At 39.3% G+C, this 22,059-nt stretch overlaps 2 protein-coding genes across 4 annotated transcripts; one reads left to right on the top strand and one right to left on the bottom strand.

Annotated features, from left to right (window-relative positions):
- Nucleotides 1-4,801: 4,801 nt before the first annotated feature.
- Nucleotides 4,802-9,872, top strand: LOC146685569 (dr1-associated corepressor). Of its 3 annotated transcripts, none has more exons than XM_085441364.1 (6): nt 4,802-4,851; nt 5,560-5,632; nt 6,030-6,123; nt 8,062-8,156; nt 8,286-8,385; nt 8,759-9,872. In XM_085441364.1, the coding sequence occupies exons 2-6, from the start codon at nt 5,578-5,580 to the stop codon at nt 8,895-8,897; spliced, it is 483 nt and encodes a 160-aa protein (XP_085297490.1). In that variant the 5' UTR covers nt 4,802-4,851; nt 5,560-5,577; the 3' UTR covers nt 8,898-9,872. The 3 variants fall into 3 exon arrangements, with proteins under 3 accessions (XP_085297490.1, XP_085297489.1, XP_085297491.1); XM_085441363.1 differs by lacking the exon at nt 4,802-4,851 and adding an exon at nt 4,864-5,025; XM_085441365.1 differs by lacking the exon at nt 4,802-4,851 and adding an exon at nt 4,864-5,025 and having other exon boundaries at nt 8,062-8,175; nt 8,759-8,846.
- Nucleotides 9,500-15,506, bottom strand: ahsa1b (AHA1, activator of heat shock protein ATPase homolog 1b). The gene is made up of 9 exons (XM_085441362.1): nt 15,256-15,506; nt 13,733-13,923; nt 13,254-13,336; nt 13,042-13,159; nt 11,643-11,734; nt 11,238-11,366; nt 11,020-11,121; nt 10,845-10,896; nt 9,500-10,529 (listed from the first exon to the last, which is right to left on the bottom strand). Exons 1-9 carry the CDS (start codon nt 15,333-15,335, stop codon nt 10,357-10,359), a joined length of 1,020 nt encoding a protein of 339 aa, XP_085297488.1. The 5' UTR covers nt 15,336-15,506; the 3' UTR covers nt 9,500-10,356.
- Between the last annotated feature and the right edge of the window lie 6,553 nt (nt 15,507-22,059).

Below are 22,059 nucleotides of genomic sequence, written 5' to 3'. Positions count from 1 at the left end.
GTAGCTCGGTGGGCATTAAACTTCCTGTCCATGTTCCAACTTGTATGAAATGTGCTTCATAAATAAAGTTTGGGTGATTGTTTTCTATTGATCAGGTGACTGTGGAGGCCATTTGATTACAGTAAACTCATTGTCATGATCAAGAAACCCCTTTGAAATCATCTGGGCTTTGTGATATGGCATATTAACATGCTGGAAGCAGGCATCAGAAGATGAGACACTGTGGTCATAAAGGGACGGAAATGCTCAGCAGCAAAACTTGGGCTGTGGCACTTAAGCAATGTCCAGTTGGTATTAAGGAGCTCAAAAATGCACACACCACCATATCACCATCAGTCAGAACCACTGCTGCAGGATGAAATGCTGTAAATGCCTAATTTCTGAGCCTACCATGTGAATATTGCAGCAGAAGTCAAAACTTGTTCTTGTGTGACAGGAGTGGTTTCCCGTGTGGTCTTCTGCTGCTGTAGGCCATCTGCTTCAAGGTTTTACATGTTGTACATTCAGAGATGCTCTTCTGCATACACATAATCTTTGGTTGGGGCTGCTTTACTATGCATTACTACATCAGTGTGGTGTGACATGGGGACAGTTGATAGTGGCCCTCAGCTCAGTTGTATTATTGGTTGGGCATTTCTCATATTCCTCTCAATGCACAACAGTTTCTCTATTGGCAGTAACAGCATCATCGGCAAACCGTTTGGCTATTTAGTTTTGGCTCTGTGGGCAGCTGCAAAGTGTTCTAAGATCTTCTGGTTGACGGCAGTTTTGAGTTTGGACTTTATAAAACACAATGGACCAACCATCACCAGCATCAAGCAATTGACACAGTACCCCAAATCATCACAGAGTGTGGAAACTTTACACTGGACTTCAAACAGGTTGCATTTTCAGCCTCTCCACTCTTTCCACAGCCTTGAAATGAATTCCAGTTCTTTTTCTCCTTAGCCCAGGTAAGACACTTCTAGCTTTGCTTCTAGTGGCTAGATGATATAAAACTAAATTAATAAGTTAGAAACCAACTGAACTGCTAACACGGATCTTGGTGGATTGAAAGTGAGCAAAAGTTAAGGCCTTGCGTTCACATTTCCTGATTTTTGCATACTCATCACCTGGAAAGAGGAAAAAGACGATGCAGGAGGAGCTGTAACACAGGACGTATGAATGCACTCTCTTCAGAAGCGTTTTCACCTTCAGTGTATGAACGAAGTCTAGCACACAGATGTTGTTTCAATTATGTAGCATGACCAATCTGTCTGCCCTTCACTGTTTCTGTGTGCATTAATAAAAAGTGTCATGTCTTTTCTAATTGCACTGTGCTGTGAATTGAATTGAAAGTTGCCCAGAAAATATAACACCCTATTAACATTGCTACATCATAAAATGCAGATGTAGTTGGGCTAATAAAATAAAAAACAACGACAATAAGTTATAATGCAGTTGAGCCAAAGATCATATTTACCTGAAATTGCTTTAAAATGAAGCGTTGAAGAGAGGTGCTCTTATTTTGTCAAAGGCCTGCTGACTCCACCCCTCTCTCCTCTGCCTGCATCACTGGTGGGAAGTACAAAGGGGGTTAAGGATAGGAGTCAAGGAGAGGAATCCAGTATGTGCAATCTGAGAAATGTGAAAGGACTAAGATAGCCACCTCTGAATGGGCCGGGTAGACTGGCCTGATGCTCCAAGATGCACTGACTGAGCTCCACGTGTCAGGGACCTGCAAACCAACACAGAAGGCTTTTTTTTTTTATTTCTCTCGTTTGTGTCTCGAGTACTACAACTTTTCAAGTGAACAAAACTCAGAGTTGTGGGATTCCAATCCCTCTGTCGAGTCTTTATTCTACACAAAAGCTGTCCACCAGGTGGCGTTACATAACACTACTTTTTCCATTCTGTTATGATGTGCTATGAATGTATAATGAACTCAGCACTCTAAGCTGGCTAAATATGCCAGATATTACTATTTGTCATGGTCCTGGCAGGGCTGGGTTTATTTCTCTTCTTTTCCCTCTCTTGTATAGTCAGTGTTACAGTTACAGTGGCTGTAAATTCCTCTCTGTGGAAAGACTCGAGTTGATTCCTTGAGGGGAAACAAAAACTCAGATCCCCACCTGCAAGATTCTTAAGTTCAAAACTCCCCCTCAAACACACTGGAGGCTGTTTTGTTTGCTCTCCCCACAACCACCACACATAAATATTCAATGCCATGCACCTTTATCAGGCAGTGTAACTGATTTTAATGTTGTTAGGCCACACTTCCTGAATTAGGGTTGAGATATTTATCTGCACGTCTCAGCAGAAAATCACTCCCAGGTCTGCAACATGCCAGGTTGTAGGGCATTTTATGGGCTGAGGGGCAATGTTATTTTATAAGAATGCAGTGAATATTCTCCAAAAGTTGATTCTGTTCATCTGGACGTAGCGTTATCTGCACGCTACGTCCAGATGAACAGAATCAGCTTTTGGAGATTTACTTACCTGGATGATTGAGAATGCATCAAGATGCAGTGAATATTATTTTAAGTTTTTTTTAGTTCACTCATTAATGGCGAGGCAGTCACATCAGCAGAAAATTGGATTTATTTGTTTGACTGCAGACGGCCTAAACCAGGGGTGTGAAACATAAGGCCCGGGGGCCAGAATTGGCTCAGGAATCTGGCCCATTGGATAGAGTCAAAAACTGTAAAGGAGGGCATAAACTTTGGACTTTTAACTGTATTTTCATACCTTTTACAACTTTTCTCTGATAAAGATCTCACACATGGCAATTCATAATATACCAAAGTAATAAATAAACAACATTCCTGTTTTTTCAATACCTACAATTCTTTTTTCTTTTCTTTTTTCTTATTTACAATGAGTTTACATTAAAAAATCTTTCTGGGCAATGAGCTACCATGAAGTTTCTGTAATTTTGCAAAAGAGTTGTGTAATTTCTTTCATTTACTTCAGCAGCATTTCTTTGTCATTTCGATAGCACTTAGATTTACAGCTGAAATTGCACTTTTTCTTATATAATCTATGTCAGGGATTAAATGTGTATTTAAACTTCTTTACACTGACAGAAAGGTGAGTTTCACTCGTTCAAACTCAAAGTGGGCTGACTGTACTGTGTGTGGCCCATGATCTAAAATGAGTTTGACATCCCTTACTTAACCTTTATATTCTTATGATCTAAAATTGTATGTAAGAAAAGTACTACAAATAAAATGCTTAGAAGCAGAAAGATGCTTTTATTCCAAAATCCCGTTGATATATTTGAATTGAAATAATGGCTGGTTATATTTTTCTCCTTTTCCATAAAGGTGCTACATGAAAAAAAATGTCCCAGGTTATAAATGGTTAAAATCTAAACTAGTTGAGACTAGAAGTGTTAATGAAAAATGCACCAATTACCACCAGTCGGCACAAATATGTTTAAAAAAAGAACATGCATGCATAAAGTAAAGATAACAGTTATCCTGCTGGTGTCGATGCTTTATTAGTCTTACATAATCTTTTTCAGTGAGTACTGATTAACCTTATCTGATTAACCTTTGCAGTCATTAGTGAAGCCAGAGTGGTCCAGACAGAGTGATACTCTGCTGAAGATCAATATGTCACCGCAAGCAAATGAAAACATCCGTGTTTTCCGGGTGGTCTTCAGTCCAGCAGATGGTGCGTGAATGCAAACAAAAACTGTGTGAAGTATTAAAAAAGCAAAATGGCCAGCTTTAAAATGTGAACTTATGTAAGAGGACTTTCAGTGTTAAAAATATCCTGTGGCCACAACAGAAAAACTTGAAATCTTCTTATTTAATAATATGTATTTCTTTATTTGTGTACTTAACATGATTAATGTGGATGTTTTCATGCAGTAATATAGTAAATGCAAAATTCATACATCCACTCATTTTTTTAATTGCACATAGTGGTGCAGGGGAGGGCCCTATATATGGCCTAAATGCTGCAAAATCTGAAAAGCAGCCTATAGGACATGCTTTTATTTTTTAATTTGTCATGTTAGCTGTAGGTAATATTAATGAATAAATAGATGAATTCCAATATAAATCAAATAATGGCTATGTTAAGTAACAGTAACATTGTGAGGAATGTTGGAGTTATTGCTGACAGGATATGTCCTTTAGGTGTCATTTGTCCCATTATACATTTGTCCCATTATCCTGACAGAGGCAGCTTTCAGGCCCTCTTCTGTTGAACCAGCTTCCAGTTTGGACTTTTTGGACACCCTCTCTACTTTTAAGGTTAGGCTTAAAATTTTGGTTTTTGATAAAGATTATAATTAGTGTTGGATAAGGTGACCCTGAACCATCTCTTGATTATACTGGAATAGGCCTAGGCTGCTGAGGCCTTCCCATATCCCATGGATTGAGTGTTTCTACTTTATTTGTCTTTCTTCCCTCTCCAAGTGTTTATCCAACTCGATTGAATTTGATCATTAGCGATGATTAAACTCGGGCTTTTTCTCCCATGTGTGTGTTTTGTCCTGTCTCACGCTGCTCTTATCTCTTTCCAATCACCCCAACCCCTGAACCTGGTTCTGCTGGAGGTTTTGTGCTTTTAAAAATGAGTTTTTCCTTCCCACTGTCGCCAAGAGCTTGCTCATAGGGGGCCATCTGATTATTGGACTTTGTTTCTAATATTGTAAGGTCTTTACCTGACAACGTAAAGCGTCTTGCTGAGAATGTTGTTGTGAACTGGTACTATATAAATACATTTGAACTGACATCAATGGTATCTGAAGTCCTAAATAGTTAACGTTTTGAATTTTTTTAAAACCATTTTTAGCACGAGTTGTTAACGCGCCAGTGTGATGACGTCATTGTCGGGGTCAGGACAGGTTGACCTCAGGTGTGTGTTTTTTCTTTTCTGGGGCATTTTTTGCGGGGTTCTTCCTGCTGAAGGTAAACATATGGACGAAGCAGCGATTTGCGGTAAAAATATGAAAACTGTGTTCGAGCGGCGCGGATTAAAGCGACGAAAATGTCCGGACAGAAGAGAAGATATAACGTACGCTTCCCTGCTGTGAGTAAATGTGGAATAATGTGGAAAATTAAAGCTGCCAAACGAGCTAACGGGTAACTGTAGTCGTGTGACAACTGTTGCATTCAAAGACTGCTGGAAATCATGTTTATTAGCGAGCTAGCCTAGCAAACTAGGAGATATGTTAATAAAAATGCTTTAGCTCTACTAGGCTAAATTACTTACTCGTTAAAAAACAACAACAAAAAACGGTACCATTATATAAGGTGTTTCGATGTTTTTTCAATGAATACGAGTTTGCAGGACGTTGTGCTTTCTGTTCCTTCCATTTTTTATGTTGTGGTTGGGAAACTTGTTTTCCTTTTTAATGAAATGTATGTAGGCCTATTTTGTAGTATAAATAGTTGGTACATACATGTCACACATTGTTTTTCACATATGAACCATTAAAAAAACCCACCTTCAGCTGCTATTAACAGTTATTTCATCAGTTACATGCAGTTTACTCAGTGCTCCTCAATGCACCGTAACTTCCATTTGCTTGAACAGCTGTAAACTCTTTGATATTGTTGCCAGAGGCGCATCAGAAAAATCATGCAGAAGGACGCTGAGGTGGGCCGGATGGCGATGGCAGTTCCTGTAATCATATGTATCCTTTATGAGTTGCCGAAGCAGCATCTTCTTCCAGCTTCTCCTGAGGCACTTGCTGGGAGTTAAAGTCAGTTGCGTTCAAGTGCCAATCGCTTAGCAAAATAAATAAACTGTCCTAATGAATCTTGTTGTTTTAGGTATTGGATATTGGTTAGACTGAATTAAACATTAATTTAGGCTGATTAAAGCGAATACACACAATGGCTCAACAATAAATTGTTCAGTTTATTGCACTAAGATACATCCCTCCAGGTGATAGGAACTGTTTTCTGCTGTGATGGTGTGGATATTTGATGTTAGCTAGTGTTAAATGGTAACTGTATTATGTCAAAGCAAGTATGTAATACATGCTGAAAGTGTTGTAGAGCTGTGAAATCCCATACTGCATCAATAAGCTCGGGCCTTGGAGATATTCCTGAAGTCTCTGCTGACCAAAACCTGCGTGATTACAGAGTCCAAGCTCAGCGCTGTTGTGTCTGTGGCTCACATGTAAGTAAGACTTTGTTATTTGAGCTCAAGTATATGAGATTATGAATTAATCAAGACTAATCCAACCAAGATGCTAAAATGATGGTATATGTAGACGTAATTAATGAAATCAGCAGTGTTGTGCCCTGTGCGTAAATGCATGCAACACTCTATGCTCACAGAAGAACATTTAGATGAAAGACTTCCAAAAACAGCTGGAAGCAATAAACTAAAGCCAGCTCCTATTGTCAGTGAGTCTGGTTCACATGACCTGTTTCACTTTCTGTCCTCATCTCTGAAAGCAGTGCTTTAGGGTTTCACACTGGAAGAGAAATATTATGAGTGTAAGTGAGGCAGATATTTTCACGAGATCTATGCGCACCTTCGACTGCTGCAGGCGTGCAAACTGTCTTTTGTGAAGATGAAGAAGACATACGTGCAATTATAATCTTGTTCATATCTAACTGAATATGACAGCATTCACTCAGACTTACTACGCACGAGGTTCCTCACAAATTTCAACTAAAAAAATGACTGAACAGGTTACAGTACTGTGCAACAATCTTGATCCACCTCTTACTTCTTTATACTTTGCTAGGAAAATGGAAAATAGATGCAGCGATTTATTGAAACATGCACCGACATACTTATAAAACATAGAGTTTGTACATTTTTAACAACCATGAAAATCGATATTTGGTACGAGGACCTTCATTCTTCAACACAGCCTGAAATCTCCGTCTTGTCATTTCATTAAGTGGGAATAGTTCTCCAGGATTTTTGAAGGACATTCAAAGCTCTTCTTTCGATGTTGGCTGCCTTTTGTTGTGATCTCTGTGATGACAATCCAAGATTGCTTCACTGATTTTGAGGTCCAGAGTCTTGGGAGGCCAATCCATGACTGATATTGTCCCACTGTGTGTTTTTTCTGTCCATGTATGCTTTTACTGCATTGGAAGTGTGTATGGTCATGCTGACAAATGAAATTCTGCCAATTAGATACTTTGTTTTTGCATGGTGGATCAAAATCTGATGGTAGCGTCATGTGTTGGTAGCCAGTGATGCTGGGGATCACATGATCCTGCAGCCAGTGATGCTGGCATTGCTTTTCAAACTTGGCAGAACCTCTACCATGTTTTACAGATGGCTGCAAACAGACATGTTGTGCCTTTCTCCTGAACTCTTCCATATTGCTTCACAACAATTTGAACCAAAAATTTCAAATGTTGTGTCATTTTGCCATTGTTGCCTCTGATTTTCAGTCGTGTTTTTGTATATTTTGGCATACCTCAGCCTTTTTCCTCTGTTTCCCTTCCTTACTAATGGCTTCTTGACAGCCACCATTCCACTGAGATCATTTCTGATGAGGCTTGAGCGAAACAGAGATGGATCAATTGAAGGTTCAAATGCAGCTTTTAGGTCCTGTGCCAGGTCTTTAATGACCCCCACCCCCCCCCCCCCCCACCCTATTTGTTAAGGATGAGACCAAAATGGGTCGTCTTACTTTAGTTACGTGGCCTTTTAAGGTTCATAGGTCAATGTTAAGTAGCATAAACAAAAACCATTCCTATAAAAATATTCAGGTACAAGGACTGGACTGAAAGTTAGTGGAAAAAGAGGCCAATGTTTGAAGAAAAACTTTGAAAGACCTTCAGAAAGCTTGGGGAGTTATTGTTCTGGACCATTTTATAAGAAATTATAAGAAAAGTCTGTTTTTTTTAATATAAAGAATCAGCGGTGGCTCAAGAATCAAGAATACTGTATGCTGTTGTTTTTAAAACAGTTCCTAGGCTCTTAACATTAGTTATCCCCAATAAAATAAATTGAATATTTAACAAAAAAAGCAAATGAAATCAATATACTGTCAGTTTGTTTGCTTTTTTTTCTCTTTAGCATGTCGTTCACATGCATGTATATGAAAAGTTGGCATATAATGTATTACATTTTGTGCTTTTATAGGAAGCAATGCATAGAGTCAGAAAAGCTCTTCCATTTTCTCAAAGACTTGGTAGCACAAACCACGCCTACAAGCCAGAAGGACAACAGAAGCATGAGTATGTGGCCTTTATACAGGTAGAGAGTGTACCTTTAATGTCAATGTAACTAATTCCTTCTTAAAAAGCCTCCAAATGCCCTCAACATTATTAAATTCTTATGATAATTGACCTTTTCTTTGTTTCAAGGAACAAACAGCATGAAGTTTCTGTTAAAAAACCACCTGAAGTGGAGGAAATGGCTCCGCAAGGTAGCCTCGACTCACTTGACAACGACTCGAGTGCCAGCGTACGTAGTAACTAAAAACAAAATCTTACTCCAACTAACATGCGAACCGAACCAATCAGCTCTCAGAATGTGTGTACTTGTGTTTCTGGCACTCAAGCAGTAGTGGACACTTTTGTGTTGCATGCTAAAAGCTGCAGCAGCGCCCCCTTGAGGCCATAGTGATAATTTTACTCTGAAAAAGTGTAGAGTACTTCTTACCTCAGCAGTGTTTGTCTTGTCTAGAGAACGGTTGTGGTGATCCGTGGGTGAAAGGGTGAAGACGGAGAACAAATTCTTATCAGTTACCTTGGTTACTAAGAGCTTATGAACTTTGCGGACATGTTAATACCCCTTCTTGTTTCAGTTAGTCAATCATTTCCTCTCCTCCTTCCAGGAGTCGGAGCTCTACATCTGCTTATGACTGTGCAACCAGCGGAAGCCGCTGTGAAGTCACAGCAGCGCCTCATTTCATTATGTCTCCTTACATTTGTCTTTTGTCTCTGCTGTCCTGGATTTTGGTCACAAATAAGTGAGGCTAAGTAATCGCAATACTTCAGCTGACGTCTACATACAAGTTGTTTCGTTAGCTCAAGTCCAGCTTTTGGGTAAATAAAGAGTTCCTTTTCTTGGGAGGATAAGGGATCTTTGTTTGGAGCAGATATATTTTAGGATCACTTGAATCTTTTGTGGAAGTTTGCACTGAGTTGTAGATTTTTTTTTTCCTTCTTGCTGATTAGGAAATTGTGTTTGTAGAGCAGTACATGCTTGAATAATGATGCTATTTAGATTACAATATTGAGTTTTGAGATTATTCTGGAACACTTTTAGACAGTGTGCAGCTCTTTTTTTTTTTACTGTATTTTGAAGATGTATATTCTTTGATACAAATTAGATGCTTTCAGTGTATTACTTTATTTTTTGCTTGTTTTTGTTTTCCGGTAGGATGTGCAGCAATCTTTAAAACCAAACTAAGTGCTTATTTTAAGAAATAGTGGCCTTTGTGGTGTCTATTTTTAGAGCACTTGTAAATTAAAAGTTTTAAAGATTTTTGCATATATGAAAATAAATAACTTATGTAAATAAATAATTGGAATCTCCAGATAGTTCGAATGTAAAGAAGTTGAATAAAAACAAGTCGCAAGCATATAGGGATTGGTTTATTCCAGTAAACTAACCTTTTTACACTGTGATGGCGTGAAATGAGGAATAAATAGATGCACTCTGTTCTGAAAGGTTATTTTTACTGGATTTTTTTTTTTTTTTAACATTTTGAAACCAAATAAAGCAAAAACATCTCTCTTCAGTTGCTACGCAGTGACCTGCATGAGGAGGTGAGACTGTTTCCATGTCCCAGCACTGATGAGGTTCGCTAACGTTCCTCCTGCTGATCCACGCTGACAGACGCTACACTTGTAATGAGCATCCAATCTAGTCTCAGAGGAACAAGCTGGAGTACAGTCCTGCTCCGCTGCAGGTGATCGGACGTCATTCTTCCACATGGGGGGCAGTTTGGAATGAAAACATGCATCTTCACTACAATGACTCAAAATGAGCAATACAAGTAAAAAATAAACATTCATTTTTTAAACATTGTTTTTCAAATAAAAGAAAACATTTCTGTTTATCTCCTGCAATAATTACATATTTATAGACGTAGAGGCCAATTTGAAGTAGTGGTGCGATAGATCCCTTTGTTTTATTCAATCCATTATTTATCCCGAGTCCCAAAGGCACGGTCCATTCATTCTCCTTTGAACAACTGATCCAAATACTGAAGGAGGGGGAACAAAAACAAAGATTGATTTTAAATATGCTCAGAAAAGAAAACATTTACACACAGAGAGGTGATGGATTGGCCTCACTTATGCTGTCTCTTCTGTTAAGTCGTGCTCTGAGTTTACAGTCGGATGTGCCAGAGATCGAAGGACAAAAGATTAAAAATCCAAAACAGGAAAGAAAACCAAAACAAAACAGCACTACAGTACACAGTTTTCAGAAGAGCCGTGCTCCGTAGCCAAATGTCTGTTTAATAGATTCGAAGTAGTATCTCTTCCAGCCCTCTTTCGTCTGCTCCTCCTGGCTGTTTGGGACGCCTCGATACTCCACCTTCAGCTCTGTCTCGCTGCTCCGGTCCAAGAACGTCATTGTGATCGTGGCGTAGTGCTCTGTGGCAAAAAAAAAAAAAAATCCATACTTTTAACTATAAAAGCACGATAGCATAAAAGGAAGAGAGATCCGAGGAGATAATTTTTGACCCTGAAGTGAGCTACAGATGAGGATAAAATTATAGTAGGTGAATGAAAAGCTGACCTTTTTATTGAGCCATAACACAAACCACTGCTGTGCAATTATTATTTCACAGTTTATGTGTTTGAATTCATCTATACTAGTACATTTTTTTTTCAAATTTGAATTTAAATGGTCCAGTTTGTTGTATGATAGTAAGCACTGTTCCCACATACTGAAAAATAGAAACCTACCACAGGGCCAGGTGTTATACCGCCACTTCATAACTATTTTCTCATCTGGAACCTGAAAGCAAGAGGACTTGTTAGAATTTACTCAGGTAAAGTGACGTTAATGTGGTGCAGTACAGTCAAGTAAATGATTCATATACACAAATGCTTATTTTTAAATGTCATAGATCAGACTCACCAGCTCTGTGAACTCGCCCAGAATATTTCCATCTAGCAGACGAAACTTTCCGCCCTTCTCTCCATCCACTGTGGCTGAACCACGCGTGAACGCCTGAACCATCTGTTTATTGACAAGAAGCCCCAAAATCAAAAGAAGCAAAGTCCATTTTTACTGAAAGACTTAACAAGACACAACCACAGCCTGGGTTTCCAATCAAACACACAGCTGAGGCTCACCTCTCTGTTCAGAAAGACCCTGTAGAGTTCAGCTGGTGAGGTGAGAAACGTTTCTTTCAGTGTAAATTTACAGGTGGGGATCTTGACGCCGGTGTTGACGGGAGTGGCTGTGCTGGCAGAGGAGGAAATCTGTTCCACACAAGCATAGAAGTCTGGTGAGCACGGATCAGTTTATGTGCCTTAACTAAAGCCTGGTTTAGACTTCTGCAGAAACGTCATAATTTTTGACGTAACTAGAAACTGCTTTAAACCTTCCACGTAATCTGACATGAACAACAACTGAATGGTGGGAATTTAACCACAGAAAGCAGGCTTAACACTGCTTCGGGTATCAGAGTAAATAAAATGGGGACAAAGTGAGTGTCAAAGTCCAAAATCTTTACTATGTGATTGATGTGCACCAACCTCAGTTTTATCCAGCTTAGCTTTGGACTGTGATGTGGACTGTGGTTTGGCCACACCATTGGCTGTGGGTAGGATCATCCCCTGTGTGAATTCTGCAATTAAAAAAAAGAAAGAAGAATTTGTATAAATATACCGCAATTTTCGGGCTATAAGCCGCTACTTTTTGCACAAGCTTTGAACCCTGCGGCTTTTAGTCAGGTGCGGCTTTTCTATGGATTGTCCGTGATTTTTGTGATATCGTAAGACGATTTGTTTTGTTTGTTCCGCTCTTGTACGGCACTACGTTGCCTGGCGGAAGGGCATGTGATCAGACACACAGTATCGGGGTTCAAGAGTGGTATGTTGGTCACATGTCCATCCGCCAGGCAACGTAGTGCCGTACGAAGTAGCGCGAAAAACAAACTTCAAAGTAGCACTACGCGTTCAGCTGGAGGCGTGGATGATGAGCGGCGATTAACTTGCGAAAAGCAAGTTATGCTCCACCGGTGGATTCTGACAGCGTGGAAAAGTGTGAAAACATCCACGATCACCAACAGATTTCGAAGGGCTGGACTGCTGCATGATGGAGAGGAGGACACCGCCACGGCCCTTCAGAGGGTGTTCGACTCTGACACTGACAACGAGGATTTCTTTGGTTTTGAAAGTGACAACGAAGGAGAGAAGCTGAGAGTGGATGACGTAGCCATCCTGAGCCTGTTCGTATCCGACATTGGAGAAGAGGACTTTGGTGGTTTTAGTGCGCAGGAAGAAGAGAAAGATGGTGGTGAATGACTGACTTTTCTTCTTGTTAAAGCCGTGTCACTGCACCTGAGCCTAAAAGGTAGGCTGAATCTATTTTTCTGGTGTGCTGTAGGTTACTGTTATGTACTACATTTGTTACTCATTTATGAAGCACAGTACATGTTTTGTACTTGTAATTACCGGTACTTGTACATATACAAAAAATAATTTCCCCCAGGGATCAATAAAGTATTCTGATTCTGATTCTGATATACCCTAAAAAGTTATGCAAATATGTACCCCTAACTTGTTTTTCAAAATATTAATAAAAGGGGTGTGTCTCCAAACAGCCATCTCTTTCCTGACAATTCCCTTTGTGCATATTCTCTTACATATGATAAGTCAACATTGAAACACCTGCGGCCTTTAGTCAGGTGCGGCTAATGTATGTACAAAACAGGATTTTCCCCTGATTTTAGCTTGTGCGGCTAATATACAGGTGCGCTTTGTAGTCCGGAAAATACGGTAAGCATTTGACCCTTTTCTTTGACCTAAACTGAATCTGGCAAACTCTTAACGCAAATTCTACCCAAAAAGAGTTTAACGATTTACAATCATGCATAATCTCAATGTGTTCAGCAATTAGGCTCTGGGAGAAATTTGCTGTTCGTTAGCTCACCTGTTTTTAAGAACCCAACGTAGCTCTGCAATGCGTCGCGGAATTTATCCACTCCTTTCGTTTTCATCAGGTTCATCAGCAGCGTGTCGGGTTCATCTTTGTTCAACGATACAGAAATCTGGACACGACACAGGAAAGTAAACTCGGTAAACTCTTCCTCCACCTTCCAGCCAGCCTGAATCAGTGTGCACATGTGCTTTGGTGAAACTTACATCAAGATCCTCCATGTCATTTTCATCAGACAGGTTTGGAACTTCAATTGTTCCTTTATACTCGACTCCTGCTTTTGACTTTCCTGTTCAAACAAAAAAGAATAAACATGTCAGCAAAGATTCAAAGCCTCTTCAAACCTGCCTCCTATTTTAGTAACGATAATAAAAATGCAACATATTAGCTCAGTCACTCTTCTCTATAAGCCACTGAAGCTTTTTCCCCCTATTAGATATAAAAATCTACCTGTTAAAGGCTGAGCTGTAAAACTTCACCATATAAGAGATCGTGCCCTGCATTCAAGATGTTTGCAAACAAGCTGGCACAATGCTGATTAAGTCTCAGTACCTGCTAAATTATAGTCTGGAAGCAATGACGGTAACTGCCACTGTTAGCAGCCAAACGACCAGTTTCAGAGATACAATTAAAACCAAACTACTGCCTTAAATGAAACAAACAATAATGCTAGTTTTCTACTTACCAGTCCAAGTAGCTTTCACGTTCCACTCATAAAAGAAAATAAGTTTCCCTTTGCGGTTATTAATCGAGGCCTCTCCTTCCACCTTGCTGACTTCTGTCACTTCACACGTTCCCTCCTCATTCTCCACGCTCAATCCAAGAAGCAGAGATTTTAACTTATCTGATGACCAGTTTGTTGCATCTCTTTCCGTCCTGCAAAGTCCAGCAGAGACCACAAAGATAAGTGAGCACATCCGAACAGGGAACAAAAAACCCCAACACCTTAACTAAGGATTGTGCACTTTACAAGCCTTCTTCTCAATGTATTTTCAAAGTGTTTGCAGTCATACTCAACTGGGAAATTTGTTTTCTGAATCCCAAACATGAGATGCACTGACATGTCATCAAACATATGTCTGTTTGACACTGGTCGTTTGGCAAATGTGAGGCTAGACTGGCCAAGATTTACCTGCTCAGTCACATCAATTGTAAACTAGCAAGAGGAAGATCATGGTACTTGGATCTGCTCTCTTATTCACAAGGAGTTGCCACAGCGGGAAGCTCCACATGTTTAATTTGGCAGAGGCTTTACACCGGATGCCTTTCCTACTGGAACCTCTCCTCACATGACTGAATCAGATTCACCCTATATGGCCACTCATTATGCACTAGTTAAATGTGTTAAAAACAATATATAGTGGGAAGGGTTCTTTATCTTCATAACACAAAAGGGGGAGATCAAACAAAAAACACCCAACAACAACTGTGTACAGTTGTTGTGTACAGTTGTAAAGTGTACATTACTGGTAACTACTCAGGACGTCACAATTGGATCACCCAGTCAGATGGCCTCTGACATCAGCTTTCTAATCCTCTGCTAGATACAAATGTATTTTAGGAGGTCACCACAGCTGGAAGGTGGGCACAGACCGGCTTAAGTGACAAATCTGAGAACCACATTCTAGTTGACTGGTGACAGCGCCCCTTTAGTATGGCTGCTACAGAGAAAAGCCAGTAATCAAATGCTCCGGGATCATTACAGAAGACGAACAAATGCCATATTTACAAACTATGAATTCATTCGTATTATTTTGCGTAGGGCAGTTATAAAAAAATGCAGTCACGTTGTAATTGGGGCTACCACACGTGTTCTGGTGCAACCGATGAAACATTGGTAATCGTAAACTTACCAAATGCGAGAGACTATAAAGCTTGTTACTACACCAGAATACTGCAGTAGATACAATTAGTCATGCTGCATTTTAACGCTACTGATGTTAAAAGCCGTTACACATGCATTTGAAGCTTCAGCGGCTAGCTACAGGCGAAGCTAACTTAAGAACGCCTGCAATGTTAGCTCGCCTAATTGTTTCAAACTTTTATATACCTCAATACTTGAGGCCGGCTACAGACAAAATAATGACCTAACCTTACTTGATCCAAATCTAAACATATAAACTACAGTTTGATACTAACATGAGCTCGGTGTGTCGTGTTAGCATTAGGCTAACAGCTAAAAACCAATGTCCTTTCATTAGATCTTACCAATGCCAATTGTTGACATTAGTCGCATCAGCTCTCTCCTCTACAATCCAACGAGGGTCTCCTTCTCCCCACTTCGCCATTTTGTTGAATAAATAATAAGAAACGTTTAACTGTGTAATGTTAAAAGCAGAAAGCCGGTGTCTGCCGGTGACTATCCACCGATGCGCACGCTGTTTCTAGAAGCCTCTGGCTGCTGCGGGCTCTCAAGCGGTGCTCCTGCGTTTACTCGCCGAGCACAGAAAATGCTGGAAACGGAACGTTGTGGAAGGAGGTAAAAAATGTCCCCCCTTTGCCGGAAGTCTGAAGAATAGTTCCGCGTTAGGAATGCAGACTTCTGGAACTACAAAAATAAAAATAAGTAAGTAAGCAAATAACTAAGTAAATACATACACAGATAGATGAACTTTGAAAAGACTTGTTTTTATTTTCCATTTCAAATGTTTGTTTTTTCCTAAAGAAACGCTTCATTCTGCCAGGCTCACATGAACTACTCATACAAATTACTTTTACAAGCATTTTTTTTTAAACCAACCACACAAAATTTGTAAATGTTCCATTGTTTTTGTTTTTAATTTTAAGGATGTACTTCTTTTGTCTGTTCTTGGCTGTTTGCAAGGGGAAGACAAATTAAGGCCTCACCCTCAGGTTTATGAAAATGGAGACTTTTCACAGCTATGGGGCAATTTTTGGACAAAATAACTGATTAATTATGAAAACAACTCTTAGTGAAACTTCTGATGGCATGGCCTAAACATTTTACATATCTTGAAGTAAAAACCTGTGATATTAGACAGTGATTATAAAAATGAGTGGAAGACCGTGAGGGATTAAGTCCATGTCAGCAGATTCTCACCTAGAGTTTGAGTGAGTATAGCATGAGCTTTTATTTAGGTATGTTCCCTTTGCTGTGAGTTAAAAAAAAATGGCTGGTGTCCACTCACCAGACACTTCACCCGTTGACCACTGGTGGTGGTCAGAGGGCCCGGTGGCGCCAGTGTCCGACAGCCTCGCCTCTGTCAGTGCGCCCCAGGGTGGCTGTGGCTACAATGTAGCTTGCCATCACCAGTGTGTGAATGTGTGTGTGAATGGGTGGATGACTGGATGTGTAAAGCGCTTTGGGGTCCTTAGGGACTAGAAAAGCGCTATATAAATACAGGCCATTTACCATTCAGCTGCTCAGTAACATGGCTATCTAATCACAGAGCAACTCAATGCATTTAGGCATGTAGACACAGACTGAATATTTCATAAATTTCATAGCAGCAAGAACAGCAAACTCAGGCTACAGTTCACACAGGCGCATCAACAATGCACAATTAAAGATTGGAAAAATCCTGCCTGGTCCGATGACTCTCGATTTCTGCTGCAACTTTCAGAAACAACATGAATACATGGATCCATCTTGGAGGTCTAATGGCATGGTGCATAACTTATTGGCACACTTTGGGCCCCTTAATATCAGCTGAGCATAATGTAAAAGTCACAGCCTACCTGAGTATTGTTGACCATGTTCCTCACTCTATGACCGCTTCTGGCGGCAGCATCCACCAGGATCATGAACCATGCTGCAAAACTCATCTCAAACAGTTTTTTTTTGTACGTGAAAGTGAGTTCACTGTACTCAAACGGCTTCCACAGTGAACAAATCCGATAGGGCACCTTTTTTTTTTTTTAATATTAGTAAAATTAACATACAAACAAAATGCACCATATACTACACATTCAGAGAATAGACATTCCTTACATATTAGCAACTTTAATATATAGGAAACAGAAAATATAAAGATAGGGTCACATAATTAAACAGATTATTAACTCACTAAGTCAAAATCTTCCACAAAGGAAACAAAAAAGCAGCCTTTTTCTTTTTACCTAAAGTCAAAGATTTAACCAACAGGTTTAAGTTGTTTTTCCAGTAAGCTAGTGTTGGTTTGGTCTTAAAAAACGACATTTATGTATAAATTGTTTGCACAAGATTAATAACACATTAACACCATAATTAGCTTTCTTTTCTTTCAAAAACACTCTAAACATTATCATATTTAAGGTAAATGGGGTAATTTGAATCCCACTGGAATAAAGCCAGGTATGAAAATCCAACCAAAATATTTTTATAAAATTGCATAAAAAGAATAGATGGTCCCAATCCTCCTCTTCTGTTTTACAAAATACACAATTACCAGTTTCTATTTTGAATCTATCACCAAGGAGTCTATTTGTCAGGTAAATTTTATTCAAAATTTTAAATTGGACTTCTTTCCCTTTAGGAGGAATAGGGAAGGTGATGTAATCAGTTCTTATTCTTTCAATTTCTTCCCTTTAGAAATCTTTTAATATGTAATTACATCTAAGTAAATTTGGAGAATAAAGACTCCTTAATGAAGATCTTAGAAACTTATTATTGCATTTAACATCACAAAACTGAAAACCATCTATATATAATTGCCTTAACTTGGGGGAGATGTCAGAATATATTATATAATTTACAACTATGTTTTTAAGTGACAATGGAATGGATTTTATAACCCGATTAAATTTACTTTTAGAACATTGGATATTAAATTTTTGGCAAAAATCTTGATGTCCTAGAACATGTCCTTCCTCATCTACAAAATGGGCAATTGCCCAAACACCTTTTGATAACCAATCTTGAATAAAAATAGATTTTCTATTTGTCAGTATATATCAATTGTTCCAAATTGGGCTATTATGTGGAGTGAAATCATGTTTAAATAACATTTTCCAATAAAGAAGGACCTGTTTATGGAATTCAGAGAGTTTAACAGGTAGCTTAGTAATTTCAAAGTCACACTTTAGGAGAAAATCGATACCCCCCAGTGTGTTAAAGACCTTACTTGGTATAAAAAACCAAATGGAGTGTGGATTATTTAGGAAGGATTTTAACCATATAAGTTTCAAAACACCATTCATTATATCAAAGTCAATTGTGTTTCCACCACCTTCAGTGTATGGTTTAACCAAATCATCTTTAGATATATAATGGCACTTATTGCTCCAAATAAAATTAAAATTCAAGCTATTAATTGTTTTAATAACTTTATTTGATATTGATAAAGAGTAAGCTGGATATATAAATCTAGATAAACTATCCATTTTGGTTAATAATATTCTTCCAAAAATTGTGATAATAGGGCACCTTTGAGAGGTGGTTGTGGTGACACGCAGCCGATAAATGAACAGCAACTGTGTGATACTGTCACTTCAATATGCACCAATATCTCAGAGGAAATTTTCCAGCACCATTTTGGATTAGTGCCACGAAGAATTAAAACAGTTTTTATAGCAAAAGGGGGCTAACCTGGGACTAGCAAGGTGTACCTTGCTAAAGTTGGTGTTTGGTATGTAACTTAATAATAAGTTATATCCTCTAATAAGTTAAATTAACTCTTATTATCTGTCTTATCCAAAAAGTAGCCCCACCTTCTGTTTTTTGTGTCAAGTCTAATAATTGTTCCAAAAAGGTTACAGATCAGTAGCTAGATGTTGGAGGCTCGAGGATTTAAAAGTCTGTCTAGGTACTGGTAACAGGGATGTAGATACAGTGGGGCAAAAAAGTATTTAGTCAGCCACCGATTGTGCAAGTTCCCCCACCTAAAATAATGACAGAGGTCAGTAATTTGCACCAGAGGTACACTTCAACTGTGAGAGACAGAATGTGAAAAAAAAATCCATGAATCCACATGGTAGGATTTGTAAAGAATTTATTCGTAAATCAGGGTGGAAAATAAGTATTTGGTCAATAACAAAAATACAACTCAATACTTTGTAACATAACCTTTGTTGGCAATAACAGAGGTCAAACGTTTACTATAGGTCTTTACCAGGTTTGCACACACAGTAGCTGGTATTTTGGCCCATTCCTCCATGCAGATCTTCTCGAGAGCAGTGATGTTTTGGGGCTGTCGCCGAGCAACACGGACTTTCAACTCCCGCCACAGATTTTCTATGGGGTTGAGGTCTGGAGACTGGCTAGGCCACTCCAGGACTTTCAAATGCTTCTTACGGAGCCACTCCTTTGTTGCCCGGGCGGTGTGTTTTGGATCATTGTCATGTTGGAAGACCCAGCCTCGTTTCATCTTCAAAGTTCTCACTGATGGAAGGAGGTTTTGGCTCAAAATCTCACGATACATGGCCCCATTCATTCTGTCCTTAACACGGATCAGTCGTCCTGTCCCCTTGGCAGAAAAACAGCCCCATAGCATGATGTTTCCACCCCCATGCTTCACAGTAGGTATGGTGTTCTTGGGATGCAACTCAGTATTCTTCGTCCTCCAAACACGACGAGTTGAGTTTATACCAAAAAGTTCTACTTTGGTTTCATCTGACCACATGACATTCTCCCAATCCTCTGCTGTATCATCCATGTGCTCTCTGGCAAACTTCAGACGGGCCTGGACATGCACTGGCTTCAGCAGCGGAACACGTCTGGCACTGCGGGATTTGATTCCCTGCCGTTGTAGTGTGTTACTGATGGTGACCTTTGTTACTTTGGTCCCAGCTCTCTGCAGGTCATTCACCAGGTCCCCCCGTGTGGTTCTGGGATCTTTGCTCACCGTTCTCATGATCATTTTGACCCCACGGGATGAGATCTTGCGTGGAGCCCCAGATCGAGGGAGATTATCAGTGGTCTTGTATGTCTTCCATTTTCTGATGATTGCTCCCACAGTTGATTTTTTCACACCAAGCTGCTTGCCTATTGTAGATTCACTCTTCCCAGTCTGGTGCAGGTCTACAATACTTTTCCTGGTGTCTTTTGAAAGCTCTTTGGTCTTGGCCATGGCGGAGTTTGGAGTCTGACTGTTTGAGGCTGTGGACAGGTGTCTTTTATACAGATGATGAGTTCAAACAGGTGCCATTCATACAGGTAACGAGTGGGGGACAGAAAAGCTTCTTACAGAAGACATTACAGGTCTGTGAGGGCCAGAGATTTTCCTTGTTTGAGGTGACCAAATACTTATTTTCCACCCTGATTTACGAATAAATTCTTTACAAATCCTACCATGTGAATTCATGGATTTTTTTTTCACATTCTGTCTCTCACAGTTGAAGTGTACCTCTGGTGCAAATTACTGACCTCTGTCATCATTTTAAGTGGGGGAACTTGCACAATCGGTGGCTGACTAAATACTTTTTTGCCCCACTGTAAGCTAATTACCATTGCTGCAAATGAAAACATCCAGAGGCAGAGGTAATAAGCATCATTAGCGATGATAATTACTGGTAATTACACCAATCAGAATTAAAGGGTCTTAAAAAACACTAATGAAAAGCCTCCAAATGTGGCTGCTACTGATTTGGGAAGATATAAACAAAGTGCAGTTTAACTACTTATTAAACCTGCAGTTTAGAAGCTTAAAAAACAACCATCAATGAGCAAAATACACAATTCTAAAATACTGTTCATGCAGCGTTCTTATCAAAGTGATCTCTAGTGAGATGGAAAATCACATGTGATCATATTTGAACTTGACTTTATTGTCTTTTTCTGGACTTATTATGGATTTGTAATCATCCATCCATTCGCTTCCGCTTATCCTTTTCAGGGTCGCAGGGGGTGCTGGAGCCTATCCCAGCTGTCATAGGGCGAGAGGCGGGGTACACCCTGGACAGGTCGCCAGTCTGTCGCAGTTTGTAATCAGATCTCTGATTTCTTTAGTACACAGGGAAAGTATAAAACTTAGTGTTCTTTGCATCTGTCTGTCATTGCATTACAATTTCCCGTGAATGGAAATATTTCCAAAGGTTATCAATACAATATATTACCAAAGACATTTCTTTTAAGTGTCTGTCCGCATAAACAAGACAGAAAAGGTGAAAATAAGAAAAAATGTTGCACTGAGTTAAATTAGACCCAACTACAAAGGATTAAAAGCGGTTCGATCAGCTACTGAAACCAGCTGACTTCTTGTTACCCCACCAGAATGATTTCTTTACCATTTTAAGAAAATACGAGCATAAGCAAAAGCAAGTCCTTTTGTGCCCCTCACCACCAAAAGGAAAAAGCTTAGATGGATTTTGTTTGTTTGACTTGTTGAAAACAGAGCATGCAGTGACTCAACAAGTATATACCTTTTTTGCCATGTATTAAGTGTAAAACTATGGTTTCTGTTATTTTACTATCTAAATCAGTTGACACCATTTGAACTTTATTCAAAGGCTTTATTCAAATTTGACTCATAATGGACCAGTGCCATTCAAAATAAAGCAGAGTAACTGTTCGGGGTTGAGCAAAATGATTTTATTATTGCGGTCTCAACAGACATAACATGTATAAACCATGTTTACACCTCACTGGGTAAGATCCATGCACTATTACCCAAAATGTGGTGTGTTAGTTCTGACCACAACTACCAGAGGCTCAGTCTGCATGTTTGGCAGTGTTTTTAAACCCAGTCATGTTACTGACCCGCTGCCAACAAACCTAATTAGTATAGAGAGATGTTCCACCAGGTGCCTTTAGTTTTCAGTGGCATCAAATTAAAAAAGAAGAATTATTTCATTTAAAAATAAATAAATAAATACAGTACTGTGCAACAGTATTGAGTCACCCCTCATTTCACTTCCAAGAAGCCAGACATTCTTGTTATTTTCATAAACTGGTCTTGAGCAATAGTTCTTCTGACTTTCTGAAGCAAATTCTTCTGTCATTTTCAGTCCGCTCCTTGTTCCTGACTACTTTCAGAAGAATGTTTTATTCCTTGTTAAGGTGCTTAACACCTGACTTATTATTTGACAAGAAAACCGACAATTCAAACATATAAACCCATCTAACTGATGGGCTCA

This window comes from Copadichromis virginalis, linkage group LG19, assembly GCF_057382275.1.
Source record: "Copadichromis virginalis isolate Kocher_CV1m ecotype Utaka linkage group LG19, C_Virginalis_male_GT1.1, whole genome shotgun sequence".
Taxonomy (NCBI): Eukaryota; Metazoa; Chordata; class Actinopteri; order Cichliformes; family Cichlidae; genus Copadichromis; species Copadichromis virginalis.
The sequence above is the reverse complement of the archived record's forward strand: the minus strand, read 5'-3'. Positions and strand labels throughout refer to the sequence as shown.

Bases quoted from the DNA above. Each gene is read 5' to 3' on its own strand.
- ahsa1b (XM_085441362.1), bottom strand. From the start codon at position 15,335: ATGGCGAAGTGGGGAGAAGGAGACCCTCGTTGGATTGTAGAGGAGAGA. The intron at 13,924-15,255 runs GTAAGATCTAAT...TGGACTTTGCAG, and splicing joins AATGTCAACAATTGGCATTG to GACGGAAAGAGATGCAACAA. The intron at 10,897-11,019 runs GTGAGTCTGATC...TCTTGCTTTCAG, and splicing joins TGGGCGAGTTCACAGAGCTG to GTTCCAGATGAGAAAATAGT.
- LOC146685569 (XM_085441363.1), top strand. From the start codon at position 4,984: ATGTCCGGACAGAAGAGAAGATATAACGTACGCTTCCCTGCT. The intron at 8,157-8,285 runs GTATGTGGCCTT...CTTTGTTTCAAG, and splicing joins GAAGGACAACAGAAGCATGA to GAACAAACAGCATGAAGTTT. The intron at 8,386-8,758 runs GTACGTAGTAAC...TCCTCCTTCCAG, and splicing joins ACAACGACTCGAGTGCCAGC to GAGTCGGAGCTCTACATCTG.